This window comes from Neltuma alba, unplaced genomic scaffold, assembly GCF_004799145.2.
Source record: "Neltuma alba isolate B1F8T4 unplaced genomic scaffold, ASM479914v2 tig00011656_pilon, whole genome shotgun sequence".
Taxonomy (NCBI): Eukaryota; Viridiplantae; Streptophyta; class Magnoliopsida; order Fabales; family Fabaceae; genus Neltuma; species Neltuma alba.
The window spans coordinates 152,923-175,110 of NW_021636302.1; the positions used below are offsets into that span (position 1 = coordinate 152,923).

The following is a 22,188-nucleotide window of genomic DNA, read 5'->3' on the forward strand; positions in this document are numbered from 1 at the left end:
AGTTCAGATGCATCGTATTTTTTTGGCAATTTGTTAAAAAAAACTTTAAAATAATAAGATTAAAAACTTTGACCGGTAATTCTTTTTGCTTTATTATTATTATTATTAATATTGCTATTGCTGTTGTTATTTCAGTTTTCTTATTACACATGTTTGTAACATGATGTGATAAGATTTAATAATTTATTAAGTAAGATGGGTTAAATGAGGCCGGCCACTTGACTGGGAATTATATTTGAAATGTATTGATTATGATGTTTAGTTCTGTATTGGTTTATTTTGATTTTGTTTTTGAGTAATCCATTGCATAACAGAATACACAATTTATAGAACTTAGTCAACTCTCAAGGATTTCCCATGTTTGTAGCATAATAGTACAATACTGAATAATTTCTCTATTTAAATAGGTTAAATGAGGTACTTAATTAGAAATTCTGTTTGAACCCACTGATGCGCTTTAATTAAAATACTATTACATTATCCAGGCATTTAAATGGATTTATATGCATTTCAGTTACGATCTCATTATTTTGTTAGGATTTCATTTTGTTAGAGTCTGAATGGCTAGATCATGTGCATTATTTTATCAGATTAGTGGACTTCAAATACTGGTTATACATTTAAAAAAAAAAATAAATCGCAAGTAGAAATATTTACAAATCCAAATCATCTGAAAGGATCAGGCACTATATGCATTAAACCATCTAAACAAAGAGTCGACCATGGATTATATACAGTCAAATTACATAGCAATGCGAGTCTTGCAAAATAAACTATCCATATTTCCTGTAATTCTGATTTCAGTGTGATCATGCGCTGATAGATGCAGGCCTTCCCTCATAGCCAACCATCATTGTCTGTATGTGATTTGTGATTATAGTTGACATAAGAAAATTAGAGGAAAAACTGATATTTTTAAATGACATGATTAGTAGTGCATTCAATTCCAAAAATATTTGAAAGCATTTTTCATTATTGGAGATCAACATCGATTGTGGTTGCAATCTACAAAAACTGAAAAAAACACACACACACACACAAAAGACTCACCCAAGCTAAGATACTCATCAAAAAGTGGAGAGAGAGACATCAGCACGAGTACCCCTATCTTTCCACATCCCATATCATCAAAATTGCCCTCAACAAAACACCACAGTCGTAAATCAACACTTTTCAAACTAAAATAGCTCTCAGCAAACTCATGGCAATATCCTTGGAGAAAGATCAATTACATGTATCAATTTATGTGCGTGGAGAGACTTGTACCGAGAAAATCAAAAGAACAGAAACAGGATAAATAGTTTTACTCACAATATTGACTAAGGGGAGGGGGGAAAAAAAGAACTCTGGTTCAGCCTCTTCTTTCTTCTCCTCAGATACGACCCAATCATCCATTCTCTCCTTAACCATGCCGCCGACAAGCCGAAGCCACGAGATATTTACAAAAGTGAGAGAGAGAGAGAGAGAGAGAGAGAGAGAATGAATGGTGTTGTTGCCGATGAGAGATGGGGAGGCAGTAACACCGAAAAGGATAGAGACACAGCGATCTAGGAAGCTTCGACTCTTGGGTGAAAGAAGAGGGAAAAACTGAGTATTGTGGAACGTTTATGTCAGCATCGTGCAAGCAGACCGCTCTGGGGTTGCAAGATTAGGGCTTCTCGTTGGCTGAACCTCCAAGACAAAGCGAGAAAGTTGGAAACTGCTGTAAACCGCGCCTTCAAAAGGTGAGAAAAGAGAAGATTTCTCTGATAGTTTGAAACTGCTGTAAATCCTCTTTAGTATAAATCATCAAGCAAACAATGACGTACAAAACCCTATCGATATAATGCTTGTGACCATCCCTAGTGATATAAGAAGCGCGAGTCCATCCCGAAACCGGTGTCGGTAAAGAATGATATGCGTGCCACGATCGTTGGAAGGGGCAAACTACTACGAACTGTCTCCATCAAAAAGAGTAACTGCTCCAATAAAAACATGGGTAAGGAGCACTCACACTAAAGCGAGACCATCGGAGACACGTTTACAAGCTCCCTCACTTACCACCTTCAAGCCCATTAACGGAGAACCCAAAACGCCGCACTTAGAAATTTACACCTGCTTTAAAAAAAATTTAATATTATAATTTAAAATCTCCCATAGTTGTTGATGGACACGTGTCACAAGGAGGCCTACTAACTACTTTTATAGTTATATTGATATTGACTGATTGATATCATGGAAGTAGTGTGTAGGAAATTCCAACTTTTACAAAACTAAGAAAATAACATAAAGCACATATATTGGATATATCAGAGGAGTTGTGGGTAATTACAAAAATAGGAGAGATGTGCTTATAATTTCATATTTTAAAAAATAGAAAAATAAAACTCATCTATCTGCATCCTTGTGAAGCCACGTCGCATTCTCTTGTGAGTCCTGCTTTGTACTCTACTTTTATATACTCCCTCCGGTTCTAATTATAATTAATATATCATTCATAGTCTAAAAATGAGGTCTTATAATTAAGATTGGGGGTAGTATTAACTAGTGCAGTACTCGAGCAATGCAGAGGTATGAACAAAAAGAAAATTCGGATAAAAAGAATTTTATTTATTTTTCTTAATTTAAAATATTTGTGGATAAAAAGAATTTTGGTTTTTACAAAAAGAAAAAAAGAAAAAAAAAACTCTCGTTATTTGGAGATAACTGCAATAAATTTCGTAAAAAAATCAAAATTAATTAAATTAATCAAAAAAATTAAAAATAGATTTATCTGGCAGCCCCAATGAACAAAAATCGTTATTTTACAAAATAAAAATAAAATTATTTTTAAGATTGCATTAGTTGGTTAATAAATTGAGTGCTTGTTTGGATTAACGGTGAACAACTATGATTTTAGATAATCATAAATTTTATAAGTGACACTGGCTATAAGTAACACTGGTTAATCATGATTTCTTTTTGGATAATTTTTTTTATAAATGATTTTAAGAATTCTGATTATGTTTGGTTTTTCATTTATTAAAATCACTTATGGATGTACACTACTACAAAAAAGATATTTAACGATAGTTAAAATGAGTTTTTCACAACTATTTTAAGAGCAACGTCTATGCTATCGACGTAAAATATAAAGGATTTCACAGTGGTTGAAAAACAGTCGTGGTATGTGACTTTTCACGGTGATTATATAAATAACCACCATGAATTTTTTTTTTTTAGTTTACTTTCATCCTAATGATCAGGATGGAACGAAAAAATAAAGCCCCAAAGGAAGGGGTTTGAGAATCAATTAACCAATAACCTCTTACTAGTTAAAAGCATTCTGATGAAGCAAATATAGATTCTTTTCCATCATAATAGTGCCATTTTGCTTCACCTTCTATCACCAGATCGAAACTACTAAGATTTAATAAAAGTAAAATTAAAAACTCAAATATGATAAAATTCATGAATTTCAGGCTGTCAAACCACAAAAACTATGAAACCCATGGAAAGAATGGAGGAGAAAAGATGAAAAACTCACGAGTAAGAATGAAGAGGATGAGGCAACAGCAACAGTGATAGCGACGGCAACAATGACAGTGACAGTGATGGAAGAACATGGAGGAGACGATACAAGCAAAGGATAGAGGCCAGCAAAGACAGGAGGAGGGAGAAAATCAAGTGAGGAGGTAATTGGGGGACTATGAGCTCTGACTCTAAAAAATAAAAACTATCACGCGATAGATAAAGTTTTAAAATTCTGATAGACTTTTTAAGACGATTATTTAAAAAACTACCGTTAAAAGTATTTTTTATGACAGTCATTTAAAAAACCACTGTTAAAAGTACTTTTTCATTACGGTTTTCAGAAGTACTTTTCACAACGGTTTTAATGGTGGTTTTTAGAAAACCGCCATTAAAAGTACTTTTCACCGCAGTTTTTTAAATAACTGCCATGAAAAGTAAAATTTACTTTCCTATAATTACAAAAATGCTACCGTTATGTTTTTTACAGTGTTATTTTTAATAACCGTCGTAAATTAGCGTCGTAGAAACTCTTTTTGGTAGTAGTGGTATAATTACTAAAAAAGGCATATGAAGTTAATAAAGTTGTTTACACTTTCATAATTATTATATTTAATAATAAATTTTATTAAATATAATTTAATAAATGACATGAATATTTAAATATTATTTTTATTTTAAAATTATTATTATTTAAAATAACTTACAAATAAAGAAGGAAACAAACCTTTTGGTTGCTTGATTGATTCGAAAAGACGAGACGACGGCCTCTTAAAAAAAATTTTAAAGTGGTTTAGGTTGAAAAATTGTAAGCAAAATATGTGGAGATAATATTTGAGGAGATATTTTAGGAAGAGTGGTAGGGTAGGTTGGAGAAAATTTAGTTGCAAAAGATTAATTGGGATTTTTCAAACGTATAAGCTACTCCTTGTTACTTATCCTAAAAGTGCAGTAGAAGGATAAAATCACGATTTAGCGCGGTTTTATAAAAATTACCTAAACAAGACAAACGTGCTTTATAATCGCTTATTTGGATTTAAACATGCTTATTTGAGATCCCACCACTTAACCAAACAGCTTCTAGATAGAAAGACATGAAATGCACACATGACATATATATCGAATATGAACCGATTTAAAATTAAATTAAACTAAATTCCAAAAAAAAGTTATAAATAGGGGATCATGGGTAGAAATGTGGCTTTAACAAAAATAAAAAATAGAAAAATATTTATTTGCGAAATGGTGTTACTATATGTTAGCCTGCTATTAAGTCTTGCTTTGTATTGTCGTTTTATATATGAATAGACGGATGGATTAATAATAAAGATTAATGATTTATGATTATGATGGCAATGATCAAATTGACTATTAAAATTCTTTTGAATTTATTTTGTACATTTTTTATTAGAGATTATTATAATTAAAATATTTCTGTTTCAAAATTATTTATTATTTTAAAATTTAGTGAAAAATATTATTTATTAAATTGTGAATAAGGGTTCAATGATTTTAAAAAAAATCAAAATGACCACATTTATCTCACAATTTTAGAAAAATTCACCCCACAAACAGCACACTTATTTTTAAAATAAATTAGTTTAAATTCCTAAATTTAGCGGGCAGTTACAGAAAACATTAATTCACAGAATAGATTTACAATATAAATTACTACTAGTTTATAATGCTTCCCCATAAAATAATGGGAAAATGACAATAAAATACCACCTGAATTCCAAAAAGACAAATAAGGGACCTGAATAAGCAAAATGACATATAGGGGACTGGGTACCAATCTGGAATTCAGATTTTTGGCCAAAAGACCAAAATGCCCTGTCTGAAAATGAGAGAAAGGAGAGAGGAAGAAAGCGACGCAGTGAGAGAAATGAGAGAGGAAGACCGACGGTGATGAAATGCGGGAAGAAGGAAAGAAGGATGTTGGAAATGCTATTATCTTACTCCTTCGCATCACCTTTCTGTAGAGATTGTTGATTTGGTAGGTTTTGGTTGTGGGAAAGAGGATTTGTAGTGAGAGAGGGAGTGAACCTGCGGGGAAGATGAAGTGGAAATCAGAAAACAATGACAAGCAATTACGTTACGTAACTGCTGTCATATGTCTGCTGGTTTTTGGTAAATCCCACTACGTGAATGGTAAATCCCACTATGTGAATGGTAAATTTTACTATACATGTAGTTAATTATGAATTTTACAAAATACATATTGTGATTTACAACTTTTGTAGTGAAAGTGACTACTTTGTTAATGGGTTTTGCAACCTGTTTTCAGGAGATAAACAACTTGTTTGTAAAAACTAATAAAATTTCACGCTAAATTTGACAAAACGTATAGTGGGATTTACAACTTTCGTAGTAAAAATGACCACTTATTCAATGGGTTTTGTAACTTGTTTTCAGGAGATGGACAGCTTGTTTCTAAAAACTAATAAAATTTCATACTAAATTTGACAAAACACATAGTGAGATTTACAACTTTCGTAGTGAAAATGATCACTTCTTCAATGGGTTTTGTAACATGTTTTCAAGGGATTGGCAACTTGTTTCTAAAAATCAATAAAATTCTATGCTGAATTTTACAAAACATAGAGTAATATTTACAACTTTTGTAGTGAAAATTACCACTTCTTAAATGAATTTTGCAACTTCTTTTCATGGGATGAGCAACTTGTTTCTAAAAATCAATAAAATTTCACGCTGAATTTGACAAAACACATAGTGAGATTTACAACTTTCATAATGAAAATGATCACTTCTTCAATGGGTTTTGCAACATGTTTTCAAGGGATTGGCAACTTGTTTATAAAAACCAATAAAATTATATGCTGAATTTTACAAAACATGTAGTGAGATTTACAACTTTCTTAGTGAAAATGATCACTTCTTAAATGGGTTTTGCAACCTCTTTTCAGGGGATGAGCAACTTGTTTCTAAAAACCAATAAAATTTCACACTGAATTTTACAAAACACACAATGAGATTTACAACTTTTATAGTGAAAATGACTACTTCTTAAATAGCTTTTGTAACCTGTTTTCAGGGGATAGGTAACTTGTTTCTAAAAACCAATAAAATTTCACGTTGAATTTTATAAAACATATGCTAGGATTTACAACTTTTGTGATAAAAATGATCGCTTTGTTAATAGATTTTGCAACATATTTTCGGGGGATGAGTAACTTACTTTTCACCACCAATAAAATTTCACGCTGAATTTTACAAAACACATAATGGGATTTACAACTTTTATAGTGAAAATGACCACTTCTTCAATGGGTTTTGTAAACCTGTTTTCACCGGAAGAGCAACTTGTAAGTATAAATAAATCATTCAGCGAACGTGCACCTGAAGTACATCACAATAAACATTGAACTATTAAGTTTCATAATTAACTACATGTATATTAAAATTTACCATTAACGGAATGAGATTTACCATTCACGGAATGGGATTTACCAAAAACCAGCAAACATATGACAGCAATTACATTACGTAATTGCTTGCGACTATTTTCTGATTTCTGCTTCATCATTCACCAAATACTGAATATGAACCCTCAAATGCAATAATCTTGTTCCTATTTCACCATGAAACAGCCACAAAAATGAATAATCCAAATCCCGCCATCAACTTCTACTCACTCATGAATAATTAAAATACTTCAGCGACCTCTTCGACGACAACAATTTCAGGGGGTACAAGTTATTTCAGACAGGGTAATGTATTTCAGCGATGGTAACCAAATTCAGCGATGGCAATCTACTCCTACGACGACGGCAACGTGATTTCGAAAAATCCTTTTTGGTGACTGCAGGAACTTGGATTTAGTTTCGTAGAAGGAAATCAGTTTCTCCCTTTCTCTATCGCATGAATACACTGCTCAATGTTCAGAGACAATCAGGGCAATTCAGTCTTTTGGCCGAAAATCTATATTCCAAATTGGTACCCAGTACCCTATTTGTCATTTTGCTTATTCAGGTCCCTTATTTGTCTTTTTAGAATTCAGGTGGTATTTTATTGTCATTTTCCCTAAAATAATTTAGTTAATTCATTGGCACTTAGCAAAATTTAAAAGATCTAAAAATTTTAGACATTTTGTTTTTTGCCATAAAAGTGATAGCCATTTTTAAAACATGGAGAACAAATTCATGGCGAAATAAAATTGTTAAAAAAATTTTATTGCACACCCAAAAACCACAAATTCAAATTAAAAAAAGAATATAAACTCAAAAATTGGGATCAAATAATTCTAAATATTTTAATTTAAAATATTTATAAACAATAACATTAGTCAAGAATGAATAAATAACAATGAAATAACAGAATGTTTCAAGGTGCTTAATGAACCTTAAACCTAATAAGTAAATTTTATTTCATCATCTATTTTAAAAAAATTGTTTTGTACTTTCTAAGCATATGAACTAATACTTATGATGAAACAGAAGAGATAAACATTAGCACATCTATCTATTCTATCTACAATATCATAATAAATCAAAATCAATGACAAGCCCGGACATTTACAAATCCTAAACAGCTCTACTCTATTTTCACTGTTATATAAACAGTAATGGCCCTATGAACAATACAACTTGTATGGGGCTTTGTTTCCTGTTTTTTGAGCGGGAAGACTTCAATTTTTCATTTTGAAATTTCTCTTTCATCATTCCTTCTCTCTCTATCTACCTTTCTTCTTTTTCAAGTCTGGTTTTCTTCTCATATGTTCCTCTCTGCTTCCCAAGGCTTTCTCTATCACTATTCATTGCCCTCTATCTTGTTGCACTCATCATCACCATAAGAAACCTCATCAATCTGACTTAGATGAAAGAAATAGAGTATTCTGATATTCTCTGTATTAGTAGCCAGATTGGAAATGAGGAGATTGGCATGGCTTATTACTAGGTTTGCATCTGATAATTCCTTGCTTCTGGTTTTTTTCCCCCTTAGTTTTCGTTTTGATTTATTTTCCATTCACATTCTCCCTTCTTCTTTGTTTCTATCACTCTCATCTATAAATTATAATTCCTTTTGTTCTTAACGCTCTAGATTTTTGTTGAAATCAACGACAGGGATGGGCAAAGAGTGAACAAGGAGCATGAACACTAGCAGGTGAAGGGGATCTAGAGGCAGAAATATCCCTTTGCATACTTCTAGATTCTTGCAATCCATATCCATAGATGTAGTGGCCCTTCATGTGGAATCCTGAGCTTCTTCAGAAGTCTTGCAATCCATATCCTTTTGCATACTTCTAGAATTACAGATCTTAGTTCTGCACTAATATTTTAAAAGTCGGACTAGAAGTCAAGTTAGAAAGATCAACGGGTCATAATTTAAGCAGTTAGATCAGTTAGACAGTCTAATCGAATCGATGACACGATGATTAATAAGAATAATCATATATATGCATAATTAATATATATATGAAAAATATCAAATTATTAAATAATTTAGAAATACATTTAGACAATCTAAAATTATGGCGACTTGATAAACTAATATTACCTCCGATTTTTAATCTAAGAGCTAGTTTGACTTTTAGTTTAGTCCTAAATATGAGATCTTAATCTACTTTGTCTCCAATATTTATTTATTTTGTTCTTAGGTAATCCATATAGTGGTTGTATATATTAAATAGTTAATTGCTTTCAATTTGTAATTCAAACACATGTGATTAATAAGGGCATTTTAGTAGAGACAACATCTATTACTAAAAATAACTAATTTAACTAACTCCTTTAATCTCCAAACAGTCAACTAAGTCTTATATTAAGGATCAAAAGTAGTATAATAATATATCGCATAACTCACAACTCATTGAAAATGCACTAAAACATTATATATTTAAATTGATATATGTTTAAAACATTCAATAATATTAAAAATTATTAATTCATTCCAGTCAAAACATTGTTTAAAAAGCTAGACTAAACATCAAAGCAATAAGGTTAATGGCTCAGTTGTGACACCACAATATATGAAATTTTCAGTGAAATAATACTATATGGTTACAAATAGTCTAAAAGAATATTAGGAGTTTTTAGGGGATCAAATTTTTTATTTTTCTTATAATTTTTCAATATTTTGTTCAATCAAGCTAAAAAACTATTTGGTTTTCTAAAAATCATTCTATTTCCTAGTCTAACTTGGAGTTATGACTTAATGATGGTTCAACTTTGGTCTAATTCGTCTTAACCGTATAAGCGGTTGTTTGGTTCAAACCGAGCCACTGACAAGTCTGGTTGACAGTTTGACTGATCGGGCCATCTAGTCTAATTCGGTTCTTTAATCATTGTTCTATACTACTTCTTGATACCATAGATTGCTTCTTGCTTCTCCATGCTACCAAGTTTTCCCACATATAAGTGCAATATCCTACAATGCTCCTCCTGTGCTCTAAAGACTTATCATGATCTACATCTATGTAGATTTGTATGCCTCTTCTTCTGTTCTTCTCAAAGAAGATTCCTGTTCCATGATTGACTTTTAGGTAGCTTAGGATTCTTAAAATAAATGGCCACCATTTTTTCTTCTCAAGCTTAATGCATGAATTGGTTGACTACTTCCACTACTTTTAACTTATGTCGGGACATTTGTGAATCAAGTAGATTAGTTTTCCCACTGGTATTCTACACCTTTTTTAATCAACTAGAGTGCCATCTGGTTTTACCTCCAAGTTACATGTAGCTTCCATTAGTGTTTTACTTAGATTAGCTCTGAGCATTCCTATTCTATGGAAGAGGTCTAGTGTGTGCTTCTGTTGGGGCACATTGGTTGCTTTCTCAGTTCTTATTACCTCTATGCCTAAGAAATATGTCATCTAGCTAAGATCCTTTACTTAAAACTCAACTTCTAACACCCTCTTGACTTACCATCATTTTCCATGACCATAATATCATCCACATAGACAATAAGTATGGTATCCATCCCATTGTTTTGTTTCACAAAGAGTGTGTGTTTAACTTGACCTTGAGGGTACTCAAACCTCTTCAAATCCTTTGCAAACCTATCAAACCATACTCTTGAGAACTGCTTTAGTCTGTCTAACAATTTTCTAAGTTTGCAAACCTTAATAGCATTTTCAATTTTTGTCACTCCTTCAAGGATCTCCACATAGACTTTCTACTCTAAATCTCCATTTGGGAAGGTCATTCTTCACATCTAGTTAGTGTAGGGGCCAATCTAAGTTGGTTGTTATAGATAAAATGACTTTAATTATGTTGAATTTGGCCACCAAAGCAAAGGTTTTCTTATAGTCAATCCTATTGGTCTGAGTATATCTTTTTGCAATAACCCTTACTTTAGATTTATTGAGACTGCCGTCTGGATTGAACTTTAGTGTGAAGACCCACTTGCATCCTACCATCTTTCTTGGAGTTAATGAAGTGATGTCCCATATTTTGTTTTCCTTTAAGAATGTTAGTTCCACTTCCACTGCTTTTCTCCAATCAAAACTGGCCATAGCTTGTTGGAAGGACTCTAGTACCTTTACATGTGCACTTTTAGCAACAAAACTTTGTATTTAGCAGGTAGGTTACTGTACAATACAAACTTCAATATAGGGTATTGGGTACATGATCTTGCTCCTTTTCTGAGAGCAATAAGCCATCCCAACTCTTTAAGATCAAACTTATGTTGGAGTCATGGTCATACCTTGGAGTGGGAAAGTGATAAAGCCTAATTTTTATACATTTTATTCCACGTTAATTTAGGATTTAAATAATAATTTTGAGTTTAAATGGATTTTTTGCATTATTAGATTATTTGGTTGATTTTTGGATTTTTCATAAAAATTGAGATTTTGGATTGAAAATATAAATATTTTGTGATTTCCTATTTTTGACTTGGAATTAATTTTTTCTATTTCTTTGGAAACAAGTCTCATATTTTTAGAAAGATTATTTTTAGAAATTTTTGCAATTTCTTGCCTAATTTTTGTGCATATCTGATATTTAATTTTTTATTATATTTGGATATAATCTACATTAATAGATGCACTTAAATTCTTGCAAGTCAAGAAAGAGTACATAGGAAATCCAATGGTGCAAGATTGTTTCTTGGGATTTAAGCACAATCCAATGGCTAATATCAAGTGGGTCAATTAATTACTAATATGCTTGAGTTTTGGATCCAAGAAAATTTTCTTTTCTCCCATTAAAATAACCCCTCCAGCCTAGGCCTAGCATCACTTTTTTTAATCCTTCTCCATTCAACCACACAGACACCATTGAACGTGAATTAATCTGACATGCCATATACCTTATATTACATTCATTCCATAGTCACCAAAATAGGGGGACAACACGTTCTTTGAATCACCCAACAATTATTATCACCTCTCATCATCATCAATTCACGTCTCTTCCTTGGCCAAATTCTCATCTACACCTCATCAGTCATGGCTATGGCATCTAACAACTTTGGAGGAGGAGGCATTTTGATGGCAGCTTAAGCTTGTTAGGGAGGCAACTTAGGAGGAGCATGGAGGAGACTTGAGCCTTGGGCTAGTACTTGAAGACCATAAGGGAGTGATGTTCCATTTATCTTTTTAATTCAAGGACTGGAAATTATTTAGTTTTAAATAATTTTAAGTTGTACTTTTTGTGAGACAATTTGGTTTTAGATTATCATTTTTATTCTTGGATTGGATTGATATTTGGATTTTGTTTGTATGGAGACACTTGCTGAAATTTACATTTATTAACCTTTGCATTGTTAATTGAATTTATAATTGAGTTTTCATTATGAATTTAATTATCAATGTGGTTTGAATTGCAAAATTTAGGTCCTTTTGCCACTTAATTGTTTAATTAAGTTGGTTAATTGCCTCATTGTTTAATTGGATAATTTCAAACATAGTTTCCAAAATTAATTTGAGTTATTTTCATTGGTTTTAATAAACTTAATTAACTAACCTTATACTGTTATGAGTTCTCTAATAGTTTAAGGATTTTTGAAATTGAGGGTTCCATTTGTTTCAAGTAGGTAATTAAGTTTATTAATTCCATTTTCTTATCACTTCCCTTTGGTCCAATTAACTGATTAAGGTTATGAAGGTTAAATCCATGTGAATCCTAAGTTGTCCCCTCTACCTTACCTGAAGAGAAACTTCTTAATTTTTACTTGTTAATTTTCTTTGCTTTCTAGTTAATTTTCTTTATTCATCATTTTTATTTTCCTTCTAAACAAAAATCCCCCCCCAAAATATTGCATTGCATTCATTTACTTTAATTTAATTTTCATATAGATTTTAGGACATTTACATCTTGCATTTAGAATTAGAATTTTGCATTTTAGTTTAGGTCCAATTTATTGCATTTTTTTATCACCTAAATTTTTACCTAAAGAAACCCATAACTTGCTCCTTAAAAGTAATAACCTAGGTTGATCTTAAATTACAAATTAATTAGGACCTAGTTTAATTGAGTGTTTTAACGACGGATGCATCATCAGAAAGTCTCTCCTTTTTGTTTCTTCTTCCAATTTAGTTTCGATATCGAGGTCATTATCTCCTAGTTTTGTTGGATTTTTTAGCATCATTTTTGTTGGTCTTGGTGGTTCTAGAAGGTGAATTTCATAAGGACTTGATTTTGTTTTGAGAGGTTTTAAGACTATCTTGTTGATCTTTAGACCTAGTTAAATCTTTAGAATTATCCTGTGAGTTGTATTATGTCTATTTTGGGTTGTATTGTGAGTTTTCAAGTAAATCAAACATAGTTTCAGGTTTGTTTGATGGTTTAGGTGTAGTTTCAAGTGACTGGTAGGTATTAGGCTCCTAAATTAGCCATTCATCAGCTGCACAGTTTTCACCCTAAATGGGTAATTTAGGGCAGTATGCTTCTTCTTCATAGAAGACAACATTCTTAGTGATATGGACAGTTTTAGTGATTGGGTAGTAGCATTTATATCCCTTTTGTGTTGGGGAGTACCTGAGAAAAATGCACTTTTCAACTCTTGATTCAAGTTTTCCTTCATTTTTGTACATAAATACTGCCAAAGACTTTTGGAGGTAAATTGTTAATAAGGGGAGAGAGATTTCTAGCAATTTCTGAATTGGGGTATTTAAAATTTAGAATCATATAGGGGACTCTACTTATGAGGTAGGCTGAGGTTAGCATTGCTTCTCCCAAAAAAGGATTTGGAACTTTTATTTTTTTAGGACAATTGTGGAGTTACCTGACTTCACCAAATTGACATTTGGTATGCTGGTTTGTTTTTCCAGAATTTGCCTTAGCAATTAAAGTTCCTCTATGCTCAGCTTCTCTTCTTTTTCTTCTTTCTTTTCTACATGGTAGATTTTCTTTTTAGTTCATTGCTTGTTGTTATGATTGGATGGCTTGCTATTTAACTTCCAACAAATGTCCCTGGTGTTACCTTTTTTATTACGGTGGTCACACCATTTTTCAGCTTTCTTTTGGTAAACATTGTCTCTTCTTGAAAGTCTTGTAATGTATTTTGAAAAAATTATGCACACTTATTTATTTTTTCAAGATAAAGGTCAAATATTATACCAATACCTAATAGTTATATGATAGAATCGTCGTCAAGTAAGGCACTTGACGGTTCTTTCCGAAAAATTGACCAGTAATATATGGAATTAAAATGACCAAAATTGGTAGTTCATTATTTGACATTTTTAATTTATAACCATCAAGTTTGGTTCAAATAGCTAGTTTACAGTTATTTGTGAATTAACAATCAAGTATGTGAATGCAATCTCAATACAACAAAATCCATTCAATTTTTTTAATTTTTAAAGTTATGTTGGTTGAAATTTAAGCCTTAATATGATAAGGAAAGAAGCAAACAAATTTGAATTTGATGTCACAAATTCAAATTTCCTGTAGAATTGCAGTAAAATGTTCATCAAATTCAAAATTTTTCCACCAAATTCAAATTTCCTGCACTATATTCTAACTTTCACACAAAATTCCAATTTTGCTACACTCTTATATGCAATGAACAAAGTAAATTTTCAAGTAAAAAATTGCGACATACTATAAACACCCATAGCAAGTGATGAACATATAATTTACCCTTAGTCATTACGACCACAACCATGAGTAAACAAGAACACTAGATTAAAAGGAATCAAATATGTGAAGAACAAAATAAAGGACGATGATGGACTGGGTTCAATTTTTTTGCATGGGTCTAATCATTTATCTCTGACCGAGTGAAGATTAATTTACAACGCAAATATAAGGGGGGGGGGGGAAAAACAAAGAGTAAAATTTATATACACGATGTTGTGCATTATTTTCTTCTCTTTGTTTACTTTTTGTTTGTTATGTATATGCCCAAGTTGAAATCTCAGTTTCATATACTGGGTTCTCTTAGAAGGAACCCGTGAGAGTGTGTGCGTGTGTGCATGCGTTCATGTGCCCACACGCGCACGTTTGTGTGAATATAGTCATTGCTCATTGTCCTAAAAGCGTATACTTGGAAAAGAGTCTTGGTCCTCTCAACTTCTTCAAGCACCAATTCATCTTCAAAATTTGGGAGCTCCAGATGTACTTTTTAGTCAACGTTTCAGGGGCAAATGGGTCATTGGTGATTTGAGGCAGGTGACCAAAAATATGTTCCCGCCAAAATTTTATATGTTTAAAGGAAAATCAGCCTTCCTCCAAAAATTTGTTACTCTTACGGCTTACTCAAACCAAACGCCCGTCGCCAGTGGAAAATCTTGATTTTCCATTTCCATCGTGGGATTTTCTTTGAACCAAATGGGCCCTTTTACTGGTTTGTTTTTATTTTTATAATTTTAAAATGAAATGTTGGATCCGTTGATCGATGCCATGTGTCCCCATCGACCTTGCCATCTCACCATCAATGATGGCCACTAACCGTCGTTACATCACAAATTGTTTGCATTTGTGACCAAGCTCTAGTTTAAATCCTCGACCACGTTCATATGTGCAAAATCTTTTACCAATTGAACTTAAATGAAACTACAAACTTGGAATGTAAAATCACACACACACATATATATCGTTAGTTTAGATTGATTTATGAGTTTTGGTTGGCTATTGTTGGTCATTGTAGGATCGTCTGAGAGTTCATTCCTCCTACATCTTGGGTTGTGCTCATCATGTTCTTCTTTTCAAACGTGACTCTAATTTATCTATTGCTTATCCTATTTTTCTCTTCAAATTTTTACTTGCTTTATATATGCGAGTGTAACGTTTAATTTCTCTCAAATTATGCTGCTGTAACAAAGGTTTGGTTTCACCCCACGATTCAAGAAATTAAAGCAATGGCTTTAGAGGGATTGATCCTTCAATCACCAAACAGTGGATGATCTTTTTTTTTTTTTTACCTCAATGATAGATAAGATATTTTTTGGGTTAATACAGTTTTTAACTTTTCAAGTTTATCCTCATTTTAATTTTGGTCTATCAAGTTTTAAACTATAAGTTTTGGTCCTTCAAGTTTTTTATAATTTAATAAAAACTTGGACCATTTTGTCTTTTGATGGATCAAAACCAATTGTGTTTGAAACTATATTTGATATGTTTGAAAAATGAATTGAATCTTGAAGTTATGATTTTTATTTTTGTATAGGTATCAAATTGATTCTAAAATGGAAAAGACAGTAGTGTCCCTATATCTTTCATACTATTCATGTTTTTTCTTCTTTCCCCCAGTTGTTCACAAACTTAATTGTCTATTGTTTATAATCAACATCAGACAATGGAGAATCACGTAACAAGATGATGATGCTAAATCGAAAAAATTAAATTAGAGCAAAAATTCATAACTAAAAGAATTCCACAAAAAAAAATTAATTAAATGCTAAAAGTGTATATCTAAAGTCCCTAGATATCGAATCGAAGAAGAGATATGAAGATATTTAGATGGGAAAAGTAATCTGTCAATTATTATAGTTTTATTAGATTTTGAATGAATTTTGTTTGACCAGATTTGAATCAAGTTTATTGGATCCTCATAATTTACTGAGTTATAGAGGAGTATATATGCTAATTGATCAATCCCATTCCAATGGTTCTCTTTCATCTCTTCCTCCTACCTGCGGCATAAAATAAAGAGCACACCTTATGATGAAATTACGACATTGTTATAAAATTAGCTTATTAATGAAAGGAGACTGACATCTTTGACATATATAGTAAACTACAAGGCTCTAACAAAAAGAAGCACATATATAGAAATCTGATTCAAAATTTGATAAAACTATAGATGTTGACGGATTAATTTGAGCAACTGTGTATGTATCTTTAAGCCAATCCGTCCTTGTCACTTCATAGCTAGCCTCTTATATACTTCTTCTGTCCTTAATATAAAATTTATTTAACTAATTTGATTAAATTAAAGAAGTTAAGCAAGTTAGTTAGTTATAAAAAATATGACATGTTTTTTTTTTCTAAAACACCAGAATTATCTTCCTTAATATCTTCTCTCCCTCTTCTACTTGATTATGGTTGAGGGAGTATCCATAAGGGTAATTTAGAAAAAATTAATAAATATGAGAAATGGGTCTTATATTTAGAACCGAAATCAACTCAATAATTAGGTCATATATTAAGGATTAGAGGAGTATAATCTTCCTTAGAGCTTAGACATCCTACAACATTGCCTTGAATGGTTTTTTTTCCCCTTGCCCTTTATAAAACACAGCTAATTAATATGCCTTAAAAGCTAGAGCTCCAACTAGCAATATGGATTATTATTATTATTATTATTATTATTATTATTATTATTATTATTATTGGTGGCCTCAAGGATGGAAAATTTAGGGTTCATTTGGTATGAAGAAAATAAAAAGGAGACGAGGTGAGAAAAAATTTTAATGAGTTCAATTTAAAAATATGGATAAGTGAGATTAAAAACTTTTAATTAGTTTTTATTACTCTTTTCTATTACTTGTTCTTTTTATTAAAATTTTAAAACCCCACTTCCCTAATCTTTTAAATGGAACTCATTAAAATTTTTTCTTCCCTCTCCTCTTTTTTATTTTCCTGGTACCAAACAATACCTTGGTGTGTAGATCCACTGCTTATGATTTTATTGTGGGTGTGCAAGGTTCTTTGGACAAGAGAGTTTAGTTTGGTTTGTTGACTTCTTTGGACATCATGATGTTCGTTTTTGTTTTTGAAGAAATCAACAAAACAGCAAAGGACAATCTTCACAGATGCAAATACTGCTTAGTGGAAGGTGCTTAGTGTCATTTGATCTATTAGTCAGGCCTTAATCAAAAATAGTCATTCTAGGTTTTTTTTTTTTTTGTACAACAGAGGGCCTAGCACCAAAAAGATTAACTAGTAGGGGGATTGGATCCTATCAAGTATTTACTTGTCATATTTTATTAAATAATATTTACCTACTGCACATTAATTATAACACACATGACTATTTTTATAAGAAGAATTAATCCATAATTCCTTATAATTTCATATGATTTTTAAAGAGGTCCATATAATTTTTTCCCCTTTATTGAATTCCTATAATTTTCGCAATTATAGATATTATTTCTTATACTCATAATTTGTTAATTTGTAAGAAAAACAACTTTTATTATGTAGTTGATGTAACTCACACTTAGCATACATCTAGATTAATTTTGCCACATGGATCTAAATAAAATCAAAATGAATCATATTACTGATTATATATAGATGCAAGGAGAGTATTATTAGCATAATTCTTATTGTTTCGTTAATAATAAATATATTTTATTCAATTACTTTATTTTTATTAGTTTTTTTATTTTGTATTTTATGACAACTTACATGTCACTTAATCAATATGACATGGGCTCTAATTAACATACATATTATAAATATAGGAATTACTGGCTAAAATTGAGGAAACTATAAAAGATACAATAAAAAGGGGAAAACCTATATAGACATAATTAAAAATCATATCAAATTATAAGGATTTATTTTCCTAACATTTTTTTGAGCAGCTAGTTTCAAGATATGAGATTCTAACTATTGCAAATGGCTCCAATTGAACAACAATTCTTTCCTTGCATTCCAATAATAATAACTTTTCTTGTTTTCATTCCATCCAAAACTTTATAGAATGTCAGGGAATGTATGTGAAAATCTAGACCCTACCCATTTACCTCACCATATTTCTATAGTTCTCCATGACAGTGTCTAGAAGCAGGGATATTTAGGTCTTTTTATATTGATTTAATTTTTACCAAAACACTAGGCATTGAAAATCAAAATTATTTTATTACAAAAATTTCGAATATCATTATATAATTTAAAGTTTATGAACTTCTTATCATATGAAACTTGTTGGTTACTAAATCAGTAAAAAAGAATAGCTCAATAGCCAATAATTTAATTATGGGTCAACCCAATCATAATTAAAAAATATAATTTAATTAAAATATATAAAATTATTTATATATGACCCAGAAAATTAATTTATAATTATGGCTACATAATTCAATAAAAATATTTGTTATTAGAGTAAATATGGTGGATTGCTTTTTCTCTTTTAAAATTCAAAACAATATCATTTCGGGCTCAATAAAAAAAATGCAAAAACAAAAAAAACTAATATAATCGATCTATTTAAAACTCTTGACCTGGCTTGCGATAAAACTCACTAGCCTAATTAGCTAATGAAGGTTGTGTTTCAATACCTTGCAAAATATTTACCTACAAACAGAGTTAGCAATACAGGATGAGTATGGGGGTTTCAACTAGCCAAAAATGATGGGTTTTTGCCAACCTGTTAAGGTGCAGGTTATTTCAGCCCACACCTCTTTGAACCTGTTATGTCACAGGCTAGTCTTTTTTTTTTTTTTTATAAACAAAATTAATTCTCACATTACATTATCTTATCCAAACTCACTAATTCACTATCCAAGTCCAAGACTATAAGTAATAAATTGATTAACCATTCATCAAATAATAAATTACATTTACATACTCTTTTCAATTAGATTCTCAAATCCCATCAAATGCAAAACATGATTAACAATAATTAAAAACTGAAAAAGAAAACCAACGAGGTTGCAGAGTATGAGTTCAACATGGAATTGAAAGTTTATTTATTTGCATATGCACCAGAGTACAAGTAAAATAAGTAAAAGAAAAAGAATTGAAAGGGATGGGATCATTATGGTTTACGGAGGCTGGCAAGAAAGAAAGAAAGAATTTGTTTGGAATAAATAAATTTGTTGGAGATAACAATAAGAAATGGTAGAAGTGGAAAACAATTCCAATCCATCCGCCTCCCTTGTAAACATCCGCTTTTGTTTTTTCCCCCCTTGTTTTTTTGGAAAAGCATGCCGGCAAGGTGGGGCTCCCTTAGCCCGCATTGCTTTTAACCCACATCGTCACAAGCTAGCCTATAACCGCACTTCCAGCTTGCTTTCTTTGGTCTACCTACAATATCTAAGATACGTATATTTACCTGCAAAATATTCCCGTCTATTAATTTTTGTTACATAGTTTTCTATGTAATTTTTTTTAGGAAAATGATAAAAAAATCTCTTGAATTTTAAATTTTTTTGTCATTTTCCTAATTTTTTAATTATTAATATGAAAAAATCATCTCAGTTGCTATTAGTCAAGGTCCATTTGGTATGAGGAAAGGGAAGGGGAAGAAAAATTTTAATGAGTTTGTTTTAAAAAAATTAAAAAAATTGGGTTAAAACTTTAAATTAATTTTTTAGATGAAATAAGGGTATTCACAAGTTATATAGGATTTGAAATTAATTCTTTTCGAGCCTGAAATTGTTAAGGAATAATACTCATAATAAATGTGTTTCACATTATTCAAACTTGTGTGTTTTTCACTACAAATTTATTAAAATTTTCTCCCTCCTTTCCAAACATAAGGTTAATTACTGGGGCACGATTGGATAGACAAACATGCGAAACAAAGGGCTTGTTTGGCAATATGATGAAACCATAGTTTTGGAACCTAAACTTTGGACCAAAACCATGGTTTTGGACTCAAAATCATGGTTTTCAGAAGAAGTGAATCCATTTTGCTTCTGACTCAAATTGGGAAATATGATTGTGCCTATCAGATTAGATCTCAACGATAATATGACTTTAACACCCCTCAATTATTTTTATAAATATATTTAATCTTATATTTTATAAATATATATACACATATTAATTATTTATTAATTACATTATCTTATATATTATTAATTATGTTGGTAAAAAATATATTATTAATAATTTTATTCTTTCAAATTAAAATATGTTATAAAATCTATCTTTTATGTAATTATCATATTAACTTATGCTTTCTTTTAGTAATTTACACATATAAAAAGTTCTTCTGATAACAACTAACCAAATACTCTCACTTTATCAAAATCACTTTTTCATAAAATATATTCTTTATAAAATTTATTTTTTCAAGAATCTATTCTTTAAAAACTATTTTTCAAATTATAGTTAGGTTTCAACTAAACACCCCTAAAGTAACAAACTGAAACTTGCCTTCAACTGGGAACCGGTTGCTCCCTTGTCTCTTATCTCGCCTTCTGCTCTCAAATTCCTTGGTCTACCGGTCACTCCCGGTTTCACTAGTGGCTGCACTCCCTCGACCCCGATTCCCCTCCGAGCTCCGATTCCAACGGACGACGAATTCCCAAAGCCCCAAACCCTAGAGAGAGAAAGCCCTGAAAGTCGAAGGGCTTGCTCACTGAAAGCCGGTCTCTTGGGGAAGAGATAGCAGACCAGAATTTGATGGCGTCGTCAAATTCAAGAAAATCGGATCTATTGCGCCGATCTTCTTCTGCTGCTGCTTCTACTTCTACCAGACCCCAATCCGTATCCGCAGTCGCTGGTGAGAATGCTAACAGAGGAAATTCGGGCTCGATGACCGTCGACAGCATTCTTCGCGATGCTTACGAGTCTGGGCCTCCCACGGAGTCTACTCTCCTAGATGCCCAAATCACTTTAATGGAGACGCCGGCCAATGCCGCCCCCGCCGCGACCTCCACCGACGGCAATGACGGCGGTGGGTCACTGAATGCTTCGAAAACCATGGATGATGTTTGGAAGGATATGATCTCTGGTGAAAGGAAGGAGTGCAAGGAGGAGGCACTGGATGAAATGATGACTCTAGAGGATTTTCTGGCCAAGGCCGGGGCTGTGGACGATGATGATGATGTGAAGATACCTGTGGCCCCCACCGAGCGGATGAGTGGGGGTGTTTTTACGTTTGATTCTATTAACGCAACCACGTTCCAGTCATTGGATAAAGTTGAAGGGTCGGTAGTCGGGTTCGGTAATGGAGTGGAGATGGATGGTGGTGGAGGAGAGAGGAATAAGAGAGCGCGTCTTGTTTTGGAGCCGTTGGATAAGGCTGCTTTGCAGAGGCAAAGGAGGATGATTAAAAACAGAGAATCCGCAGCAAGGTCTAGGGAACGAAAGCAGGTATGCCCGAGAGCTGGTGTTTTTTTTTTTTTTTTTGTTTTTTTTGTTTTCCTGGTGGACTTCTGATATATGATTTGACGTAACCGTTGTTTGTTCTGTTTTTGAATATTTGACTCCAGGCATACCAAGTTGAATTAGAGTCGATAGCGGTGAGACTAGAGGAGGAAAATGAGCGGCTGATGAGGGAAAAGGTGCTCCTTTGTGGTCCATTTCACAATTGTTGATAATGTTAACACGCTATGTTTGCAATTGTTTTCTGAGCAGTGTTTTTCCTGGGTGAAGCATTTAATTCTGT

The 22,188-nt window shown here is 32.0% G+C and overlaps 1 protein-coding gene across 1 annotated transcript in view; it reads left to right on the forward strand.

Annotated features, from left to right (window-relative positions):
- LOC114716416 (G-box-binding factor 4-like) overlaps window positions 1-22,188 on the forward strand; it is a 51,040-nt gene that overhangs the window by 26,855 nt on the left and 1,997 nt on the right. The window contains exons 2-3 of the mRNA XM_028901423.1: window positions 21,141-21,893; window positions 22,013-22,084. Of these exons, the coding sequence (XP_028757256.1) occupies window positions 21,141-21,893; window positions 22,013-22,084 (825 nt within the window). The remainder of the gene's footprint in view (window positions 1-21,140; window positions 21,894-22,012; window positions 22,085-22,188) is intronic.